Below are 16718 nucleotides of genomic sequence, written 5' to 3'. Positions count from 1 at the left end.
TCAAGTCGATTGGGTTACTAGTTTTTGAGTTATGCGCTCGGACAGACAAACAAACAAACAGACCCAATTGCAATACCCCCGCCCCCCCTTCGGCGAGGGTAACAAGACGTTATACAACCCCCGCCGAGGCGGAGCTCATGTAATCGCCATCGTTTGTCTGTCCGTCCATCGTTTAGCAAGATAACTTGAAAGGTTCTGGACGGATGTGGATGAAATGTTCAGGAAATGTTAGGGATGTTACCAGGAACCGATGATACAATGTTGGTGATGATCCAGAAGGGATCCTGGATTATGGATCCATCTGAAAATGTTGGTAACATTGCAGTCAATGGAGCTTCAAAATCTCAGTTGATTATTGGCCAATGTTTATGGAATATGACACAGTCGTGCAGGGTGGGGGCCTCTATCTCACCACCGAATTGCATCTGGATCGGATCCAGAATGAAGTCAAATTAAAATATATTTAATTTTTACATTGGAAACTAAAAATACACATCAACGCAGATTCCCGTTTACTTTTCATAGTTGGTGTATAAAGAAAAGAAACACTGTTTCAGCTTCTTCAACACGGTTTGAGAAAGCATCGTATTAAATGCTGAGCTGAAGTCCATAAACTGTCCTCTGTGGAATGCTGCAGGGTTGCCCAGGTGCTCTCAGGTGTTGCAGTGTTTAATGTGTAATCATTGCCTCTGTCCTCACTGTAAGCAACTCGATAGGGGTCCATTACATTCTGTGCTCCACTCCTTTGAGCCCCAAACATTATGGGTTCAAATGATCAACACCACCATGCTATCGGTCTGAAAATAATGTCTTCCTTTTGGATTCCTGGCAAAGGAATGATACTATTTTTCACACATTGTAGGTCTGCTCAATGCATCGTCAGAGATTCCTTCATTGAGGGGAACAGAGTTTCTTTGTCTTTTGACCAATCAGATGAGACAACGGCACCTTGTTAGAAGCATATATGACTTGTAAACAAGAGCTATTCCGGGTTCTTGGAACTTGGATCGACTCGGTAAGTGAGGTGCACTTTTACTGAATCACCTGCAGAGCCACATCACATTTTAATCGACTCTTGAATAAACATGCTGCTTGTTTGAGCTAATCTGATACTGCGTTTGTTCTCTTTCACAAAATTAATGAACACACTGTTGGGTGAGTTCGAAGCAACCCAATAGAGGCAGGTTTCATCGTTTGGAGGGTGACTTGAAGGTGGTGAATAGTTGGATGGTGTTGAATGCTCGCATCATATACAGCTTTAATATTTAATATTAAAATATGATTGATCAAGGCTGGATCACTTTAAAACTGTTTGGCAATGGCGATAAAAATGCTGCTGCGAAATTTGTTTAAATTAGTTGTTGTTTTTTCATCCCAGATGAGCCAACAAAGTGTGTTATTAATGTCAAACGGGACAAAAATCATCAACATTTAAAAAAATAAAATGCGTATATATTTTCTTCCAGACAGTATATGTGTAATTTAAACACATATTTTTATTAAAAACCGTTTCAAACACTAATCTTATTGAAACCAGACCAATGTTCCCTCTAATTTTTCATGCGTCTGATTCTCGCTGGAAGACCTATCAGCTGTGCGTAATTACGCACGAGCGCACATCTGAAATTGTGATCTTTAGCAGACACTCCAAGTCCCACAGTGCACCGCGTCACGGGTGGGCCGCGGAACTGGGATTGGTTGATTACTTGTCATGTGACCCGCCGCGCAGTTAAAACATTGCCTCCCATGTGCAGTCGGGACATCCTGTTTTTCCTTCTCCTTAGGCTACAGAAACGACGAGCGGCAGCACAGAACCGCTACAGAGCCAGAACCGGAACCAGAACCGGAACCCTCACGAGCCGTCGGGTAAGCCTTGCTGGACGCGCACTTGAAACGCGCACTCCCGTGGTCTTATCGGTGCCGCTGTCGGTCGGGGCGGGGAGGTGCGTGTTTGAACTGCACCGAGCAAAGGTCTCGTTCGCTGCAAACAAGTTACGTAAAGAACCGTCCCCGCGGTTCCGGGGGGGGCTCGGCCTGAACTCCACACGAAGTACTGGCGCTGAAGCCATACAAGTATCCGGAGGGGTTTACTTTGTTGAGTTTAGCAGTTTTTATATTTGTGTCTCAAACTTCTGCAGACTTGAGGCTCCAGTTCGGTTGATGTGTGAACATCATAACGTTTTAAAGTTGTGCCTTTTTTTTTATTCTTGTGGAATAAATTTGTTTGGTGCATAAAACGGCAAAATGAATGTTTGGACACAATGGTGGATACACGTGTGTGTCTTAGCGTTTGGCAGTCTGTGGTTAGTCACCAAAGGGGCCGATGAAGCAGCTCTCTGTCCTGTAGGTTGAGATGTTGTGTAGAATAAGAGTACAGATACTAGCAATATGCAAATATGTATTCCTGTCTTATTTGTGTTGAGGTGGTATGCATGTAGATGCTGTAAGGTCAACCAACAGGTGTTTGCAGGTATTCTAAGAAGTTTTTCATCAGTTGGGCAAAAAAGTATTTGGCAGCCACCGATTGTGCACGTTATCCTACGCAGAAGGATGAGGCCTGTAATAGTCACCGAACCTCAACTGAGATAAAATGTGGGGAGGTTGTGAGTTCTTGTGTGGAATAAGTAGACAATAAGACATTCCTGCTTAAACGGGCTCTTCTATCCGCCACTCGTCGGCTGTATTATTGGGGCCTGATTGAACTCGTTACCTGAACAGAGACACCTGTCCACACCCTCAAACGGTCAGACTCGGGCCTCCACTATGGGTGGGACCAAGGGGACCGTTGTTCGCCCGCACGAGGCTGCGATGAGCCCGTCTACAGAACAATTATTAGAAAATGTAATGAATACAAAATCGCTGATCTCCATTGACCCGGGGCCCGACGCAAGATCTCTCGTTGGGCACACATGATCTTGAACGGTATGTTTATATTCTGAACCATTGTATAGAAGTTTTTTTTTTTTTTATCATACAATGTGATTTCCTGATTTATTTTCATTCAGTCTCTCAGTTGAAGTAACTAAAATGAGAATTACTGATCTTATCTTTGCAATTAGCCACGCCCCCGACCTGTGCTGCTCCCTGCATATTGTCCGCTGGCTTAAAGAAGCAAACCTCCAGAGAAATGAAAGAGGAAGGCTGTGCGGAAGTGGGCAGAACTTGCTGCAAAGAGGCAACCGTCAAACTAGAAGTGTAAATGTCCGTATAACCTGTAGGTTGAGCTTGACCTGACGAGACCTGCTCCTCACAGAAGCCTTGTGAGGATGAGTTCAAGTCAACTTATCACGCTAAATTGGTTAAAAATGACTGAAAAGCTGTCGGCTTCTGTCAGACGGGCAGAGGGATGTCCTGCTGCGGCTAGTCGGAGACGTGATTGTCCATCCGGACTCCGTTCCCTGAGTTCACCCTGGATTCTCATTGCTGTCCTCCTTTAGATCCACCATGAACTTCTTCCTGGAAACCATCCGAGTGCTCCTTCTGTCCGTCTGGTACAACGTGGAGGCTTTCGTGCACTTGTTTCTGCCCAAGAAGAAGAAGAACGTAGCCGGCGAGGTGGTGCTGATAACGGGAGCAGGAAGTGGGATCGGCCGCCTCATGGCTCAGGAGTTCGCCGTTCTGGACGCCGTGTTGGTGCTGTGGGACGTTAACCAGGACGGGATGAGGGAGACGGCGAGGTTGGCGAAGCCGTGCGGCGCCAGCAGAATCCACTGCTACCTGTGCGACTGCAGCGACAGGAATGAGGTTTACCGAGTCGCGGACCAGGTGAGGTGTCTGAACGGTTTAAATCTGGTGGCCCACGAGGTGCGACTTCTGCCAGTGACGGCCGCGCTGATTTGTTTCCTGCAGGTGAAGCGCGAGGTGGGTGATGTTAGCATTCTGGTGAACAACGCTGGGATCGTGACTGGAAGGAAGTTCATGGATACTCCGGATTCCCTCATTGAGAAGACGATGGAGGTCAACACGATGGCTCACTTCTGGGTGAGTCGGCTGAAGACGTGCTACAGGCGTCTGCTTGTCTCTCTGAGGGCCCCGCCTTCGTCCTGGAGTGGACCCTTCATGCGACACGACGTGGCCTCTGAGTCGGGTTTGGCAGCGTAGTGATGCTATCTCGATGTGCCTGGTTTGCAGTAATTCTGTTTCTGAGTAGATTAGTTGAGCTAAATATTCGTCAAACGGCAGCTTTAAATGAGCTTTAGGTTTATTCTTGATCTTAAACTGACTGAATCAAACCCTTTTGAACTGCCTTTGACGGCCTAATCCAGGGGTGGGCAAACGTTTTGACTCGCGGGGCCACAATGGGTTCTAAAATTTGTGTGAACTAATGTAAATGACATGTGAAAGTCATAACATGAAAGGATTTGGCCTTTTACAGGTAACGTTACAGGGGGAAAATGGAATTTCGTTGTGTTTGCCATGTAAAACGTATAACGACAATAAATAGGTCAAATGAATCGGGTTTAATGATAATAACATTTTATGATACAATGTGGACAAGTTCAGCAGGCTGGATTAAAAAGCCCAAGGGGCCGCATATGGCCCCCGGGCCGTAGTCTGCCCGTGCCTGGCCTAATCAGATGAGAGGTTCTATACGAGGAACTCTCTGCATAGCAACTTGACATAGACCGTTGATTACTGATGAGCTTCTGTGGTTAAAATGATCCACAATTACACTTGTGAAGTTTACCATCGAACCCCTTCCTGTTTATTTCACGACCGGTTTTCTGCACTTGTCCTCTCAGACCTACAAGGCCTTCCTTCCTGCCATGATTGCCAACAATCACGGCCATCTCGTCAGCATCGCCAGCTCCGCTGGACTCATCGGTGTCAACGGATTGGCAGGTGAGCTATGGAAAAGGTGCATGTGAAGTGCACTGATGGCACACGCTTAGAACGGGCTCGGGTCTGCGGCTGAATCTCTGATTAGCAAAGGGACTGGGAACACGGCTGGAAACGTGCACTGGCTGCCAGCAGGTGGCGCGAAGGCGTGGTGTACAGAACCTCCTATTGAAATGTAGACTGTAGTATTTGGTTGCTGCTCTACTAGATGGAATCAGAGCTGGTTGCGTTCGAGCACCTCACGCAGAAAGGCCGTTTTCAGAAGCATTGAATGCTCTCGTAGTCGGAGGTGGAGAATCTTGTAACCGTCGTTCTGGGAAGAGTTTCGAAGCGGTTTGAGTCTCTGGGACACTCGGTGAGACGCTTTATTTACATTGGATACGAACACCGCTAACCTTGCACAAGAGCACGGCGAAGGCTCAGTCAGGAAGTCGATGGCCAAAGGGGAACGTCCATGAACTACAAGGCTCGGCTGTTCTGAAGACGCTGTTAGAATGAAGGCTTCTCGTAATTGGCTGTCAGATCCTTTCTTCAGTCGCTTTAAACTAGTACTCGGTGATGTGCGGTTTGTTTCTGGTGAGGCGCTGACATTATTCAGATTTACAAATGAATGAGCTCAACAAACTCCATTGAGATGTTAAACTGGCCAAAGGGTCGTTCCTACAATGCGGTGCCGGTTCAGCATTGTGACTTTCTTTTTAAAAGTGTTAAGCCTTGCAAGGATTTTTCATATCGTCTGAAGGATGGCTTATTAAACTACAAGAACATTATATTTGTCGGTCAGGATATTGAATTTTAATACTTTTCACCAAATTGTTTATGTAAACATACAAGTGTAACAGGGTGAACGTATTGCCTAAAAACATTTATTTACTTAGTCACACCCTCACCCTGAAACGAATCTAATTTTACTATAAAAACAAGTTGAGGTTCATCAGAGTTAACGATGCACCATTGGCCAATATTTTCCGGCTTGATAACCTCCGGCCTTGAGGGTTCGTCGTTACAACCCGGGCTCCCCTCCCTCAGCTCAGAACGCCCAGTCAAGGGCGCGTCTGTCTGGCAAAGACGGGCTCAGAAAGCATTCGCATGAAAAGAAAACGGCCTTGAAGTACAATCTGAAAGATCAGCGGTCAAATTAAAACGCTCGCATTCAATGCTATGCTCCAAATGTAAAATTAATATTACTGAGCTACATTTGCTTCATTTATTATTCACCAAGATGTTAAATGAATCTAAAGATCTAAACGGGTGCAGAAATGTCGTCACTGTTCCACAGACGTCCTGCACACCTTGATGGTCACATGACCTGAGTGTGTGCGTGTGACCCTGTATGTTTTTCTGTGATCTTCCAGACTACTGCGCCAGTAAGTTTGCGGCAGTGGGCTTTGCAGAGTCTGTGGGTCTGGAGCTGCTGGCAACCGGGAAAGACGGCATCAAGACCACGATTGTGTGTCCATATTTCATCAACACTGGAATGTTTGATGGATGCCAAACTAAGTAAGCCTTTTGTTTGACTCGAGGGAGCGTCCACTCCTGGGTGGTGAACGATGCGGATTGAAATGTATAAGACCGAATATGACGCTTTGCGAACCGTCGAGCCCCATCTTTAATTGAAGAGGACGGACGGCATAAAAATGAACAGAATTTAACGTATGTATTTATCATGTTTGACCGACTACAAGCAGGTGGACGGTGAGATGCCATGAAGAGGTTGATGACGGGTTCATTTAAACTGGAGGTGATGGTAGCGCCTCGTTTGAAGCCATCGGAGCGATCCAGGGGCTATTAACTTCATGAAGGATGCATCATTATTGAGCGGTGTGATGCGATTAGTTCTGGTGGCTGAAGAATCGGTGATATGACGGCTGCCCTTCAGAAAATAAACGGGTCATTTCCACTGATGGGCCACCAACGGACCTTAGTGTGTGTGATAAAACAACCTGTAGGAGAAGTTTAGCTCCAGCACAGATTCCCTTGCTTCCTCCGGTGGCGTCTTTTGAACAGATTCATTTTGATGCGTCTAATCTGTCACCACAAACTACTGTTAGAGGACAACGGTCACAAATAAAGACTGTTAAACGGCCATTCCGACCACACCGTCTAGCAGATTGCCGTTAGATGCTCCACGCGTGAAGTCGGCGGCTGATTGCATTGCTGCGTCGTTCCTTTCCACCACTCATTAAAGCGCTCATTATATTTAGCAGCTGTTTGATCAGTTTCAACACATTTCGTGATTTGCACCTCCATAAAATTTTATTTATTTATGGCAAACATCAAATCTGACCAGTACACCTGGCGGCCTTAAAGAATTTTTGTTGCTGATTGTGTTTTTAGAACTGGACAGTGTCACTTTCACCAGTAGCGGGGAGAATCTTTTCCAAGGCTGAGAGCCAGAATGATCCACCATGAAGACTTGGGCCTCATTAAAATAACTAGCAGTTAGTTAATTAACTAACTGGTAATTAATTTCAAGAACATTAAGCTCTATTGGCAATTATGTTTTAAACGGCACCAAATCCTACATTGTGGTAATGCTGGTAGATTTGAGGACGTGTTTTCTTTTAAACCATGTACATGCGAACTCAACGTGCACATTATTTTCGGTACACTGCACTGACCTCAGGTTGGCTTTTCATATCCGTCATCCACGTCTGTCTATTTGCGTCGGCTGGTTTCCGTCTAACAGCCCCTCGGGCTCCGGGACAAAACGTCTGGCCTGTCTTCTTCGACTCCTCACATCTGGACCTCCAGGTCTTCAGAAGTAGTACATGTGTGATGCAAGTAAAATGTTCTGTAAACCGTAGTAATTCCGTTCATCAGGTGGCCGAGACTGTTGCCGACCCTGAGTCCGAGCTACGCGTCCAAGAAGATCATTCATGCAGTGCTCACCGACCAGGTCTACCTGCTGATGCCCAGGAGCATGTACCTCATCGCCGCGCTCAAGAAGTGAGTCCGTTTCCTTACTCCACATGACTGCACCGAGGTTGCATCGCATGCAGTCTGCCAACCTGCCCCGTCTACTGGAAAACCTCAAAATGGAGGGTTCAGTTCAAACTCTTCGGTTTCTGTTGCCGAAGGGTCTCAGTTGCAGGTCCGAGACGGTTTAAAGCAGTGGCTGCTTTGATGTCGTGAACTAGCAAGGATTCACGGTACATGGGGAACTAGCGAACTGTTGCAGCAAAGATGCTGAGAAAATGGAGGATTTAAAGTCCACTAAAATGATCCGCACAAATCCATCGGTTCCGTAACGCAGTTCCAGCAGGAATGGCTGTTGGAAGAAATGCAATGTGGTGAATGTTGCCACAGACGAAATCAGAGTTTATGTATTGAATTCAGAATCGGCAGTAAGGGTAAATGGAACTTGTCACATGGTGTCCTGGGTGTGCTGGCGAGTCCCATTATCTGACGGCGAGGATCCTTCCGACACCTCGTCTCATTTGGTCTATCACTAATAAAAGTAATTTCTACACATTAACATGTATAAATAAAATACTGCCCAATTAATACATTGATAAAATAATTTAACAAATGAAATCTTGCAATACATTCAGCGCAAAGTCTCTTTTCCTGCTCTGTCTCTCTTTGGGCGTTACCTTGACTGTCATTTGCTCCAAAACGGGTAAAGCGTGAGCTTGTATTGTGGATTCAAATGATCTGCTCTTCAGTGCCTGTTGGCAGCAGCGCGGGCCTTTGTGCTGCTGGGGGGGGGGCACCCCAGGCCGTTGGCTTCTTCAGCCTGAAGGGGTGGATCATGTCGGATCCTGTCGGATGTTGGCTGGCTCTTTTTTGTTCGTGGTCTGGTCTTGGGTCAACCAGCCATGCCTTTCTCTATTGTCTCCGGTCTGGATGGGTCTGCTCTTGTACGTCTCTTCCTTTGCTTGGAGGACACCCTGGATGGGTCTTTAGTGGACGGGCCGTTTGCTCTGGGGTATCTTCTAAACGTGTTACTTTCTCAGCATCCTTCTACCCATGTATTCCCTGTCTCTCCTCTGGACATGTCCAAAGCATCGGTCTGTCCACCCTGACCTTGTCTCCAAAACGTCTAACCTTCACTGATTCTTCTCTTCCTTTCTGCATTCTCTCCATCACTCTGCACCGTTGACCCGAGGTACCTGAAGTCCTCTACCTTCTTTACATCTATTCCTTGTAACTTCACCGTCCCTCCTGGGACCTTCTCATTTACACACATGTACTCTGTTCTGTACCTTCATCCCCTCTTTTCTAAAGTCTCCTCTTCCTGCTCTCACTGCAGATCACTTCTACCTATTCACCACTTGGAAAGGACCAGATCTGAGTCTGTCTTGATCTGTGGGGGGAAAAAAACTCTATGGATGAAGAGTGGAAGTGTTATCTTGTCTCTCTCTTTGGAAGGGTATATTAATGGTTCTCTGTGACCTACTGAACGCTCTCCATATAAAGCAGGACCACAAACGGGCTGTAAATTGATCCTTTATGATGGCAGCTGTGCTCACTATTCTTCTGCTCCGGAGCCTTTTTGTTAGAATGCTGCCTTGCCTTCCCACCGCCTGATTTCATTTGACCTTTATTGAAGTAGGCCATCGCTTTTACAATTTAACTTTGGCTTGCGCTATATAATGCCAAGCCATTTAGACACAAATTCTAAAGTTTTTATTTTTTAATGAATAGCCATTCTCACATGTATCAGTTTACACCAGTACAAAATGAGACTTATTAGCAGCGACTTCCTATAGGATCTCGTTTATAACAGTTAGAATCTGCATTCTCTGTAGGGGAATAAATTTACCAGGTGGTGAGTGTTCGGAGTGAAACTGAGGCGGCGTGAAGGTTGGATGCTCAGAATGTCTCTATTTATTTAATTCTCTCTTCCTCATCATCCTCAGCAGCGTTCTCCAGTGGAAGCTGAACTTCACCCTCCTCTGCTACCTGGGATTGACGAGGCAAAGTAGAGTGCGAGAGTAACCGAGCACGAGCACAACTCTGCGTGTGTGTGCCTAAAAGAACTGGAGAAACATGAGCGACTGATATGAGTCCTGTGTTGGACGTGCAGCTCGTCCATTATATGGCTACTGGTGAATATGGCTGTGAACTAGGTCACGTTTTGCATATTGTGGTTAAACAGTGTGACAGTTGTTGGCCGCCAGACGTCAAATGAAACGAGACCCGGTCGACCCAGTTTTTCGTTGTACATTGAAATCTGTATGAAATTATATGAAATGCTCAAGCAAATCTTGTTTCCTGTGTTTAGTTGCACCGCCCCTTTCGTCTCTGTTCTGAAAGCTGCCTGCAGAACGTCCGGCTCCCCCCTGTGGCGGTGGGCCGTGAGCTACCGTCGCTCAGGCCATCGCTGCTTTTAACCATCTTCTGTTCTAGAAAACGAGTGTTTGCTACCAAAAAAAGCAAAAATAACTTTGGTGTAAAACAAGAGCGGGAAGCTGCCTCCGACCCAGATTAGAAAACGCGGCGATTTATAAGGCACTGGTCTAAGTAATTATGACTTTAGGTCTCGGGTCAAGTTAACGTCGCGTCAAAGATCAGCAGGAAATGCGTGATTGGTGCGGATAACCGGCACTCTGGCCAGAGGGAACAATAATATCCAATCTATTTCCTCCCAGATTGGTCTCTGCTTTCAATTTTGAAGTCATTAATGAAATTTATGAAATACAAAAAAAATGTTGAGTGAAATCCCCCAGAGTGTATTATTTGAAATATGGAAGTGCCGTTAAAGTGTAAAGACTTGTCACGTTTACAATAGAGCGATGTTCGCATCGATTAATGGGCCTTAGTTTAGCGCTAACTAAATGCGGAGTTCTCATTAGTGGATTTGTTTGCCAGACTGAGATCGCCTTCTGTTTTTCGCACATTCCTGATCCTCTGCAGTTTTTTCCACTTTATCTAAATGAAGTAGAAGAGTAAACTTTAATTTAAATATTCGTGATATGATTTGGGCAAATTTAAAAGGAGGTAACCCAAGTTCATCCTGGTAAAGATGCAACTTGTCTGATCGTTTTCTTCTGGCTCTAATATATGATCTAATAGTTAAATGCTGGCGGTGGAGGCGCATCTGTCTTCGGGTTAAGCAATTTAGCACGTTTTAGGAGCTCGGTGAGCATGTCAACGGTTTGGTTGGTGCTGTTCAGGTTTCTATACTGCTAGAACCTTTATTGGTGCAAACAGAACCGATGACCATGGCCGTAAAGCTTTAACTCGAGAGTGTTAAATGGGCTTGTGTAGACGTTCCCTCGGAGATTTTGCTGGGAAGCTCAGAGGACCTCTCCTTGCAGGTGAAACAAGACGTCCCTCAACCCGTTCGTGTTGCTCCTGGACATTCTTGTGCATTTCAGGAATTCAAAGTTCCCTCAGGCAACCGCCCTCCTCATGGGAGTTGATTTTTGGTGAGGTGGTGAACTTGCATTTTTCTTTTCCATAACCCTTCAGCACACGGATGTGTTCGAAATGGCCCGAGAGGATGTTAAAATCCAGAAATCTGTTTCAAAAGTGCTTTAGTGTAGCTCCATAGGAGTCGCCTGAAAGATTTAGAGTGAGTACAAATGGTGACATTTACAAATGAATGGGAAAAAAAAAATGGCAGGTGGACATTTTTGTCTTTTTTTGAAGGGTAGCACAAATGTTAAACTGCAAAAACAGGGGGGCAATGTGCTACAATATTAGGAGTGGCAATATTTCCAGTTCGGTACGATCCTGAGAATGAAAGACAAAGCGATGGCGAACGCAGAAATACCTGGATGTCCACGGAAGACAGTGGTGGAATAAAATGGCGATCCAAGTTAAAAGCCCCTCCGGGAGGTCGGCGTCTCATAGTCCATCTAACAAAGACGGTAAACAGAAGGTTCACTGCACAGCGCAAGCCAATCACAAGCCTGGAGTAGAATGGCTAGGCTGGACTCTGCTTTAAGTCGGCACAGATCTGGGAGAACATTCTTTGGACAGATGAAACCGAGCTCAACTTCGAGTGGAATTATGGCAAGGAGAGAACTCTGGAGAGGATATGGCAAAGCTCATGATCCAGAGCGGATCATCTGTGAAACATGGCGGCGTCTTAGCGTGTATAATAGCCAGCCCAATGCTGGGCTGTTGTAGTGTTGCCGGTAGTTCTCGGTTAGGCGCACTCCAGCGGCTACGTCTTGTTTTTTCCGCGCCGTGTCCACAAAAGGGAGAGTCCAGAAGCGGTTCAAGCAGGTAAAAATGGTCATTTAGTACAAAATACAACAAAATTACACTCAAAACTCGAGCATCTGGGTAAAACAGTCTCGCAAGAGCGGTCAAAATCTGTGCCCTTCCTGGTCGGCACCTGGGCACCGCCTAATTGGCCCTGCCTGATATACACCTTATGGCCACAGTGCACAACGTAGACGCATTCCACCAATTGCATTTGGCTCCTACAGCGTGCATGGCGAGCAGTGGCGCTGGCGTTTATTGATGATGCGACACCGGACAGAAGAAGCTGGATTTATTCTGAGGTGTTCAGAGACAAACCATGTCAACTGTTAAATACTAAACTTCAGACCCCAGTGATGGCGATGGGTTCAGGACTTCAGGCAGTCTTTGCCAACGAAGGGTTTTCAACCAAACGGACATCAAATCGGCACCGTTTCTGACCGAACAAACGAGCGTGGGTACAAGTGGCCCGAACGAGCTTTCTCCTCCGGGGCAGGAGCTGAGACACTCGGCATATTGAAATCGTCTCATCTACACGGAGATTGTTGGATGATATTTCATTTTTGTTTGATTTATCCGGTTAACTTTTGAGCATCTGAAATGAAGAGATTGTGTTTAAAGATAAAAAGCTTTACGTCCTCACGTTTTTGTTTCATATATTTGTTCATCCCACTGAATTAAAAGTGAAAGTCTGCACTTCATTGTGGTACCAATGGAAGCAAAATTAGACAAACTTTGTCTCTGTCCAAATATTCGTGGACCGAACTGTAACTAGAAAGGGATTCCTTCACTTCTCGTACAAAAATCATTTCTGAGGTTGGTTATAACCGCAAAACAAAATGCATTGAATGCATATTTGCGGACGACACCACTGTGGTGGGTCACATCTCCAACAACGATGAGACCCGCTACAGAGCGGAGGTCCAGAACCTGATGCTGTGGTGCTCGAGGAACAGCCTTGTTCTGAACACCAGCAAGACCAAGGAGGTCATAGTGGACTGCAGGAGGTCCAGGAAGACTGAACACGCCCCCCTGTGCATACGAGGGGAAGCAGTGGAGCGTGTGAAGAACATTAAATTCCTGGGCATCCACATCTCCTCTGACCTCTCCTGGACACTCAACACCAGACACCTGGTGAAGAAGGCCCAGCAACGGCTCTTCTTCCTCAGGAAGCTGAAGCGGGCTGGACTCTCCTCTGTGCTGCTTGCAAACTTTTACCGGGCCACGATAGAGAGCATCCTGTGTCTCAGTGCGACCGTGTGGTACGGCAGCTGCACGGCGCAGGACAGGAAGGACCTATCCCTGGTGGTGAGGACAGCTCAGGGAATTGTGGGTCAGCGTCTGCCTGATTTGGACTCTGGCCCTCCTCTGGACTCTGGAGGTGTAAACAGACGCATCACCACAGACCCCACCCACCCGGGCCACAAACTGTTTGTCCCGCTCCCATCAGGGAAGCGGTTCAGGACAATAAGAAGCAGCACTGCAAGGCTCGGGAAGAGCTTCTTCCCCAGAGCTGTGAAAGCAGTCGTTCCCTTGTAGCGATCCGGGACGCTTTGTGCCTGCTCTGCTGTGCTGCTGTTGCTGAGTTGCACTATTGTTTGCCGATTCTCATTCGCTCTGTGCATATATATTGTTGCTTTAGAAGAGATTTTGTATTTTTTGTTTTTCGTTATGTTCCGATGAGTGCCTTAAGCCGTGGGCCTTCACACGATTGTATTATGTTCGCATAATGACAATAAAGTATCTTGAATATTGAATCTATTTAAAAATAACATCTCTATTGATTGTTCAATATCTCTGTTTTTTGAAATATATTTTCTGGAAGAAGGTTGAATCTAATGGTTAGACTCGTTTAAGATGCAAGTCTCAAAGGCTGAAGTCCGAATGTTCAAAGATTCTCGTGGCTCTCGTCCACCGGGCCGGCGGAGACGTCGTATAATCAGCTGGCTGCTCGCTGCACGTCTCAGGCTGCGTCACCACAGCAGATCAGACGCAATCAGATTAATGGAGACAACAGGTTGATGACAAAGAGCACAATCATCTGATACATAAAGCTTATGAAGCATGAAATGTTGCCGTCAGGAGCTCCAAGTGGAATCAGTCGCAGCTGTGTTGTGTCCAACGTAGAGGACGCCGGATTTATGGACGGCTGCATTCTGACAGACCGGGGGACGGACGCTACGGTCGGCAATAGACCGAGGAAATAACTGCAGATCATCATCCTGCAGTTCATCAAGCATTTGCACTTATAAATTCTGTGAATAGCTTAAAGGACGCTTCCGTCAGTCGTCTGTCAGTGGAAATGGAAACACAGGAAAGTGATTCACGACGACGCAACACGAGGAGCGTTGCTGATCAGAGCGGGGCGGGGCTCCGAGACGGTCAACATTGTCCACGCCAGGCCGATTATCAATAATCAGTCTTTTTCACAAATGGAGTGAGACTAACAAACAGATCAGGGGCAGCGTCTGCAGCTAGTGGACGTTTGAACCGGCCTGTTGTGGTGAAGCAGCTGAGCCAGAAAGGGAAGTGCTCAATTCCTGCTTTAACCTGCAGTCATGATCTCTGGGATCTAGTGACCGAACAAACTCGAGTGTGGATACAAGTGGCCCATATGCGCTTTCTCCACCGGGGCAGGAGCTTTCTTCACTCGGCATATTGAAATCGTCTCGTCTACACGGATATCGATGGATGACATTCTAGGTTGAACCTAAATTAGGTGCCTTCATTTGTCTGATAAATATAAGGCAACATATTGCCAGCACTTCCTGGGCACCTGATGGTTTGTTGTTTGTCTCTTTCACAGCATCCTCCCCATGAAGGAGGGCATTTTGCTCGGGCAGTATCTGGGAGCCTTCAACCTCATGGACAAGTTCAAGGGACGTTCCAGAAAGCCGGAGTGACTGAAGGAAAAGGAGATCAACAAGCCAAGAGGATCTGAAACGGCCCTCGTCTCCAGCGGTTATGTAAAACATGTCGATCTTTAGTGAATTACAGTAGCAATACCTAAACACTAATATTGATCGGTCCATCCTTTCAAGCTATCATATACTGTATAATCCATTATAAGTATTAGTTAATCGATCTAATGAAGTGAAAATGTGATCTTATTTATAATTGTCAAATGAATGGAGAATGATATCCTCACGCTACCTACGATAGATTAATGATTGTACTTTAGCATACAGGTGGGCGTTGCTTAGCGACGGCGTCGCGTCCCAAAGACACCGTCGCTAAACGAGTTCGTCCCTGTTGATCAGCATTTTGTGTGGTCAAAAAACAACAACGAAGAATCAACTGGGCTTGTTCAAGTTTTATTGAAGACGGTTCACCTCTCATCCAAGACGCCTCTTCCATTCTGTCTCAGCGTGTTTAACGCACCGAGACAGATGCTGGTCCACCCAAAAGACAAAACTTTGTTGTTTCCGCATCTGGACCCTCGGCCAGTCTTTCAGAACTGAAGACGGTGAGATGCCTTCAACCCTCCTTAAACAAGTCCAGGCGATTGTGGCGTTGCTCTTCTTGATGAAACGTTTACACGCTGGTCGCTCATTTCTTCCGGCGGTGGAGGTCGTCCTCCATTGTACGTGTTGGTGAGGAAAGCACATTGTATTTGTGTCTTTAAAGCCCTGCTGTGTGACCATGGTTTAGATCAGGGGGTTTATGTTAGTGAGCCGGTCACCAGATTGTTCAGGGGGGTCGTCAACTTACGACCTTTGCGACTCGTGACTGTTCGACTTGACGACCGCACTCGTCTGTTGTGTTTAGTCTGTTTACACGGTGTCACTCACGATGTCCACCAAGAGGAAAGTGTCTCTGATGCGGCGTGATACACTCAGGGTAATTTAACGTGGGCCGACGTACAACCAAGTCGACGACACCCCCCCCCCCCCCCCCCCCACGCAGTTCAAAACATTTCAAAAGAGCGACACTTCAAGTATTTCCAATGTATTTTTACATATTTAATTTCACCTGATTGCAACCATACAGTTCTATAATGCACGCATGATATATTTTCAAATATAAAAGTTGGAATGTGTTTTTAATCTGCAAATTGTTGAATTTTCGCCAATGTTTTATCTTTTTTTTCTTTATTGAATCACTAAATCGGCTTTCAGAGTGAAACGTTTGTTGAATTTGAATGAGCATGTTCAAACATTTAACAGGTAATAAATCATACGGAGCACATTTCGTGCGGGTGAACTTGTGAGAATGAGTTGATGCTACTCCACCTTCATCTTGTCTAACAGGAGGAGGACGAGACTCTGTCACTGGTAAAACAGAGAGCATGAAGATCATACTGAGAGACAAAATCATTAAACTAGAAAAGCACAGAGAGCACAGACCTCCGCCAAGCATCTCAGTCCCCCCATATTGTGATTTACACCAAAAATAACGGCCCTACATTTATTTTATCTATATTTTTATATTCCTTAACCATGAAAACAAACCTTTATCAACTGGATTCACATTAATCTCGTCATTAATTTGTTAACGGGCCGCACAGAAAGAATAAATAATTTGTATAATTATTGTATTGATTGTTACGCTCTGACTGGATTTTCTCCAACGTAGAAATCGCCTGTGAATCTTCTTGGTCAGTGATACGTTATAAAAAAACAAAATCCAGGTCATTGTAGACCTCTGTGTTGAATCAAACCAACTGGACCTGCTTATGAACATGGTTGTCACGGGGATTGTCATGAACTTTCAGTCCA

General features: G+C 45.9%; 1 protein-coding gene across 3 annotated transcripts; it reads left to right on the top strand.

Annotated features, from left to right (window-relative positions):
• The first annotated feature begins 1758 nt into the window (after positions 1 to 1758).
• LOC137904567 (epidermal retinol dehydrogenase 2-like) lies at positions 1759 to 14903 on the top strand. 3 transcript variants are annotated; one of them, XM_068748763.1, is made up of 7 exons: positions 1759 to 1866; positions 3438 to 3765; positions 3850 to 3981; positions 4743 to 4842; positions 6195 to 6339; positions 7663 to 7788; positions 14807 to 14903. In XM_068748763.1, exons 2-7 carry the CDS (start codon positions 3445 to 3447, stop codon positions 14901 to 14903), a joined length of 921 nt encoding a protein of 306 aa, XP_068604864.1. In that variant the 5' UTR covers positions 1759 to 1866; positions 3438 to 3444. The 3 variants fall into 3 exon arrangements, with proteins under 3 accessions (XP_068604864.1, XP_068604865.1, XP_068604863.1); XM_068748764.1 differs by lacking the exon at positions 14807 to 14903 and adding an exon at positions 9708 to 10030; XM_068748762.1 differs by lacking the exon at positions 14807 to 14903 and adding an exon at positions 9705 to 10030.
• The last annotated feature ends 1815 nt before the right edge of the window (positions 14904 to 16718 follow it).

Source organism: Brachionichthys hirsutus, chromosome 15, assembly GCF_040956055.1.
Source record: "Brachionichthys hirsutus isolate HB-005 chromosome 15, CSIRO-AGI_Bhir_v1, whole genome shotgun sequence".
In the NCBI taxonomy this organism is placed as follows: Eukaryota; Metazoa; Chordata; class Actinopteri; order Lophiiformes; family Brachionichthyidae; genus Brachionichthys; species Brachionichthys hirsutus.
The sequence above is the reverse complement of the archived record's forward strand: the minus strand, read 5'-3'. Positions and strand labels throughout refer to the sequence as shown.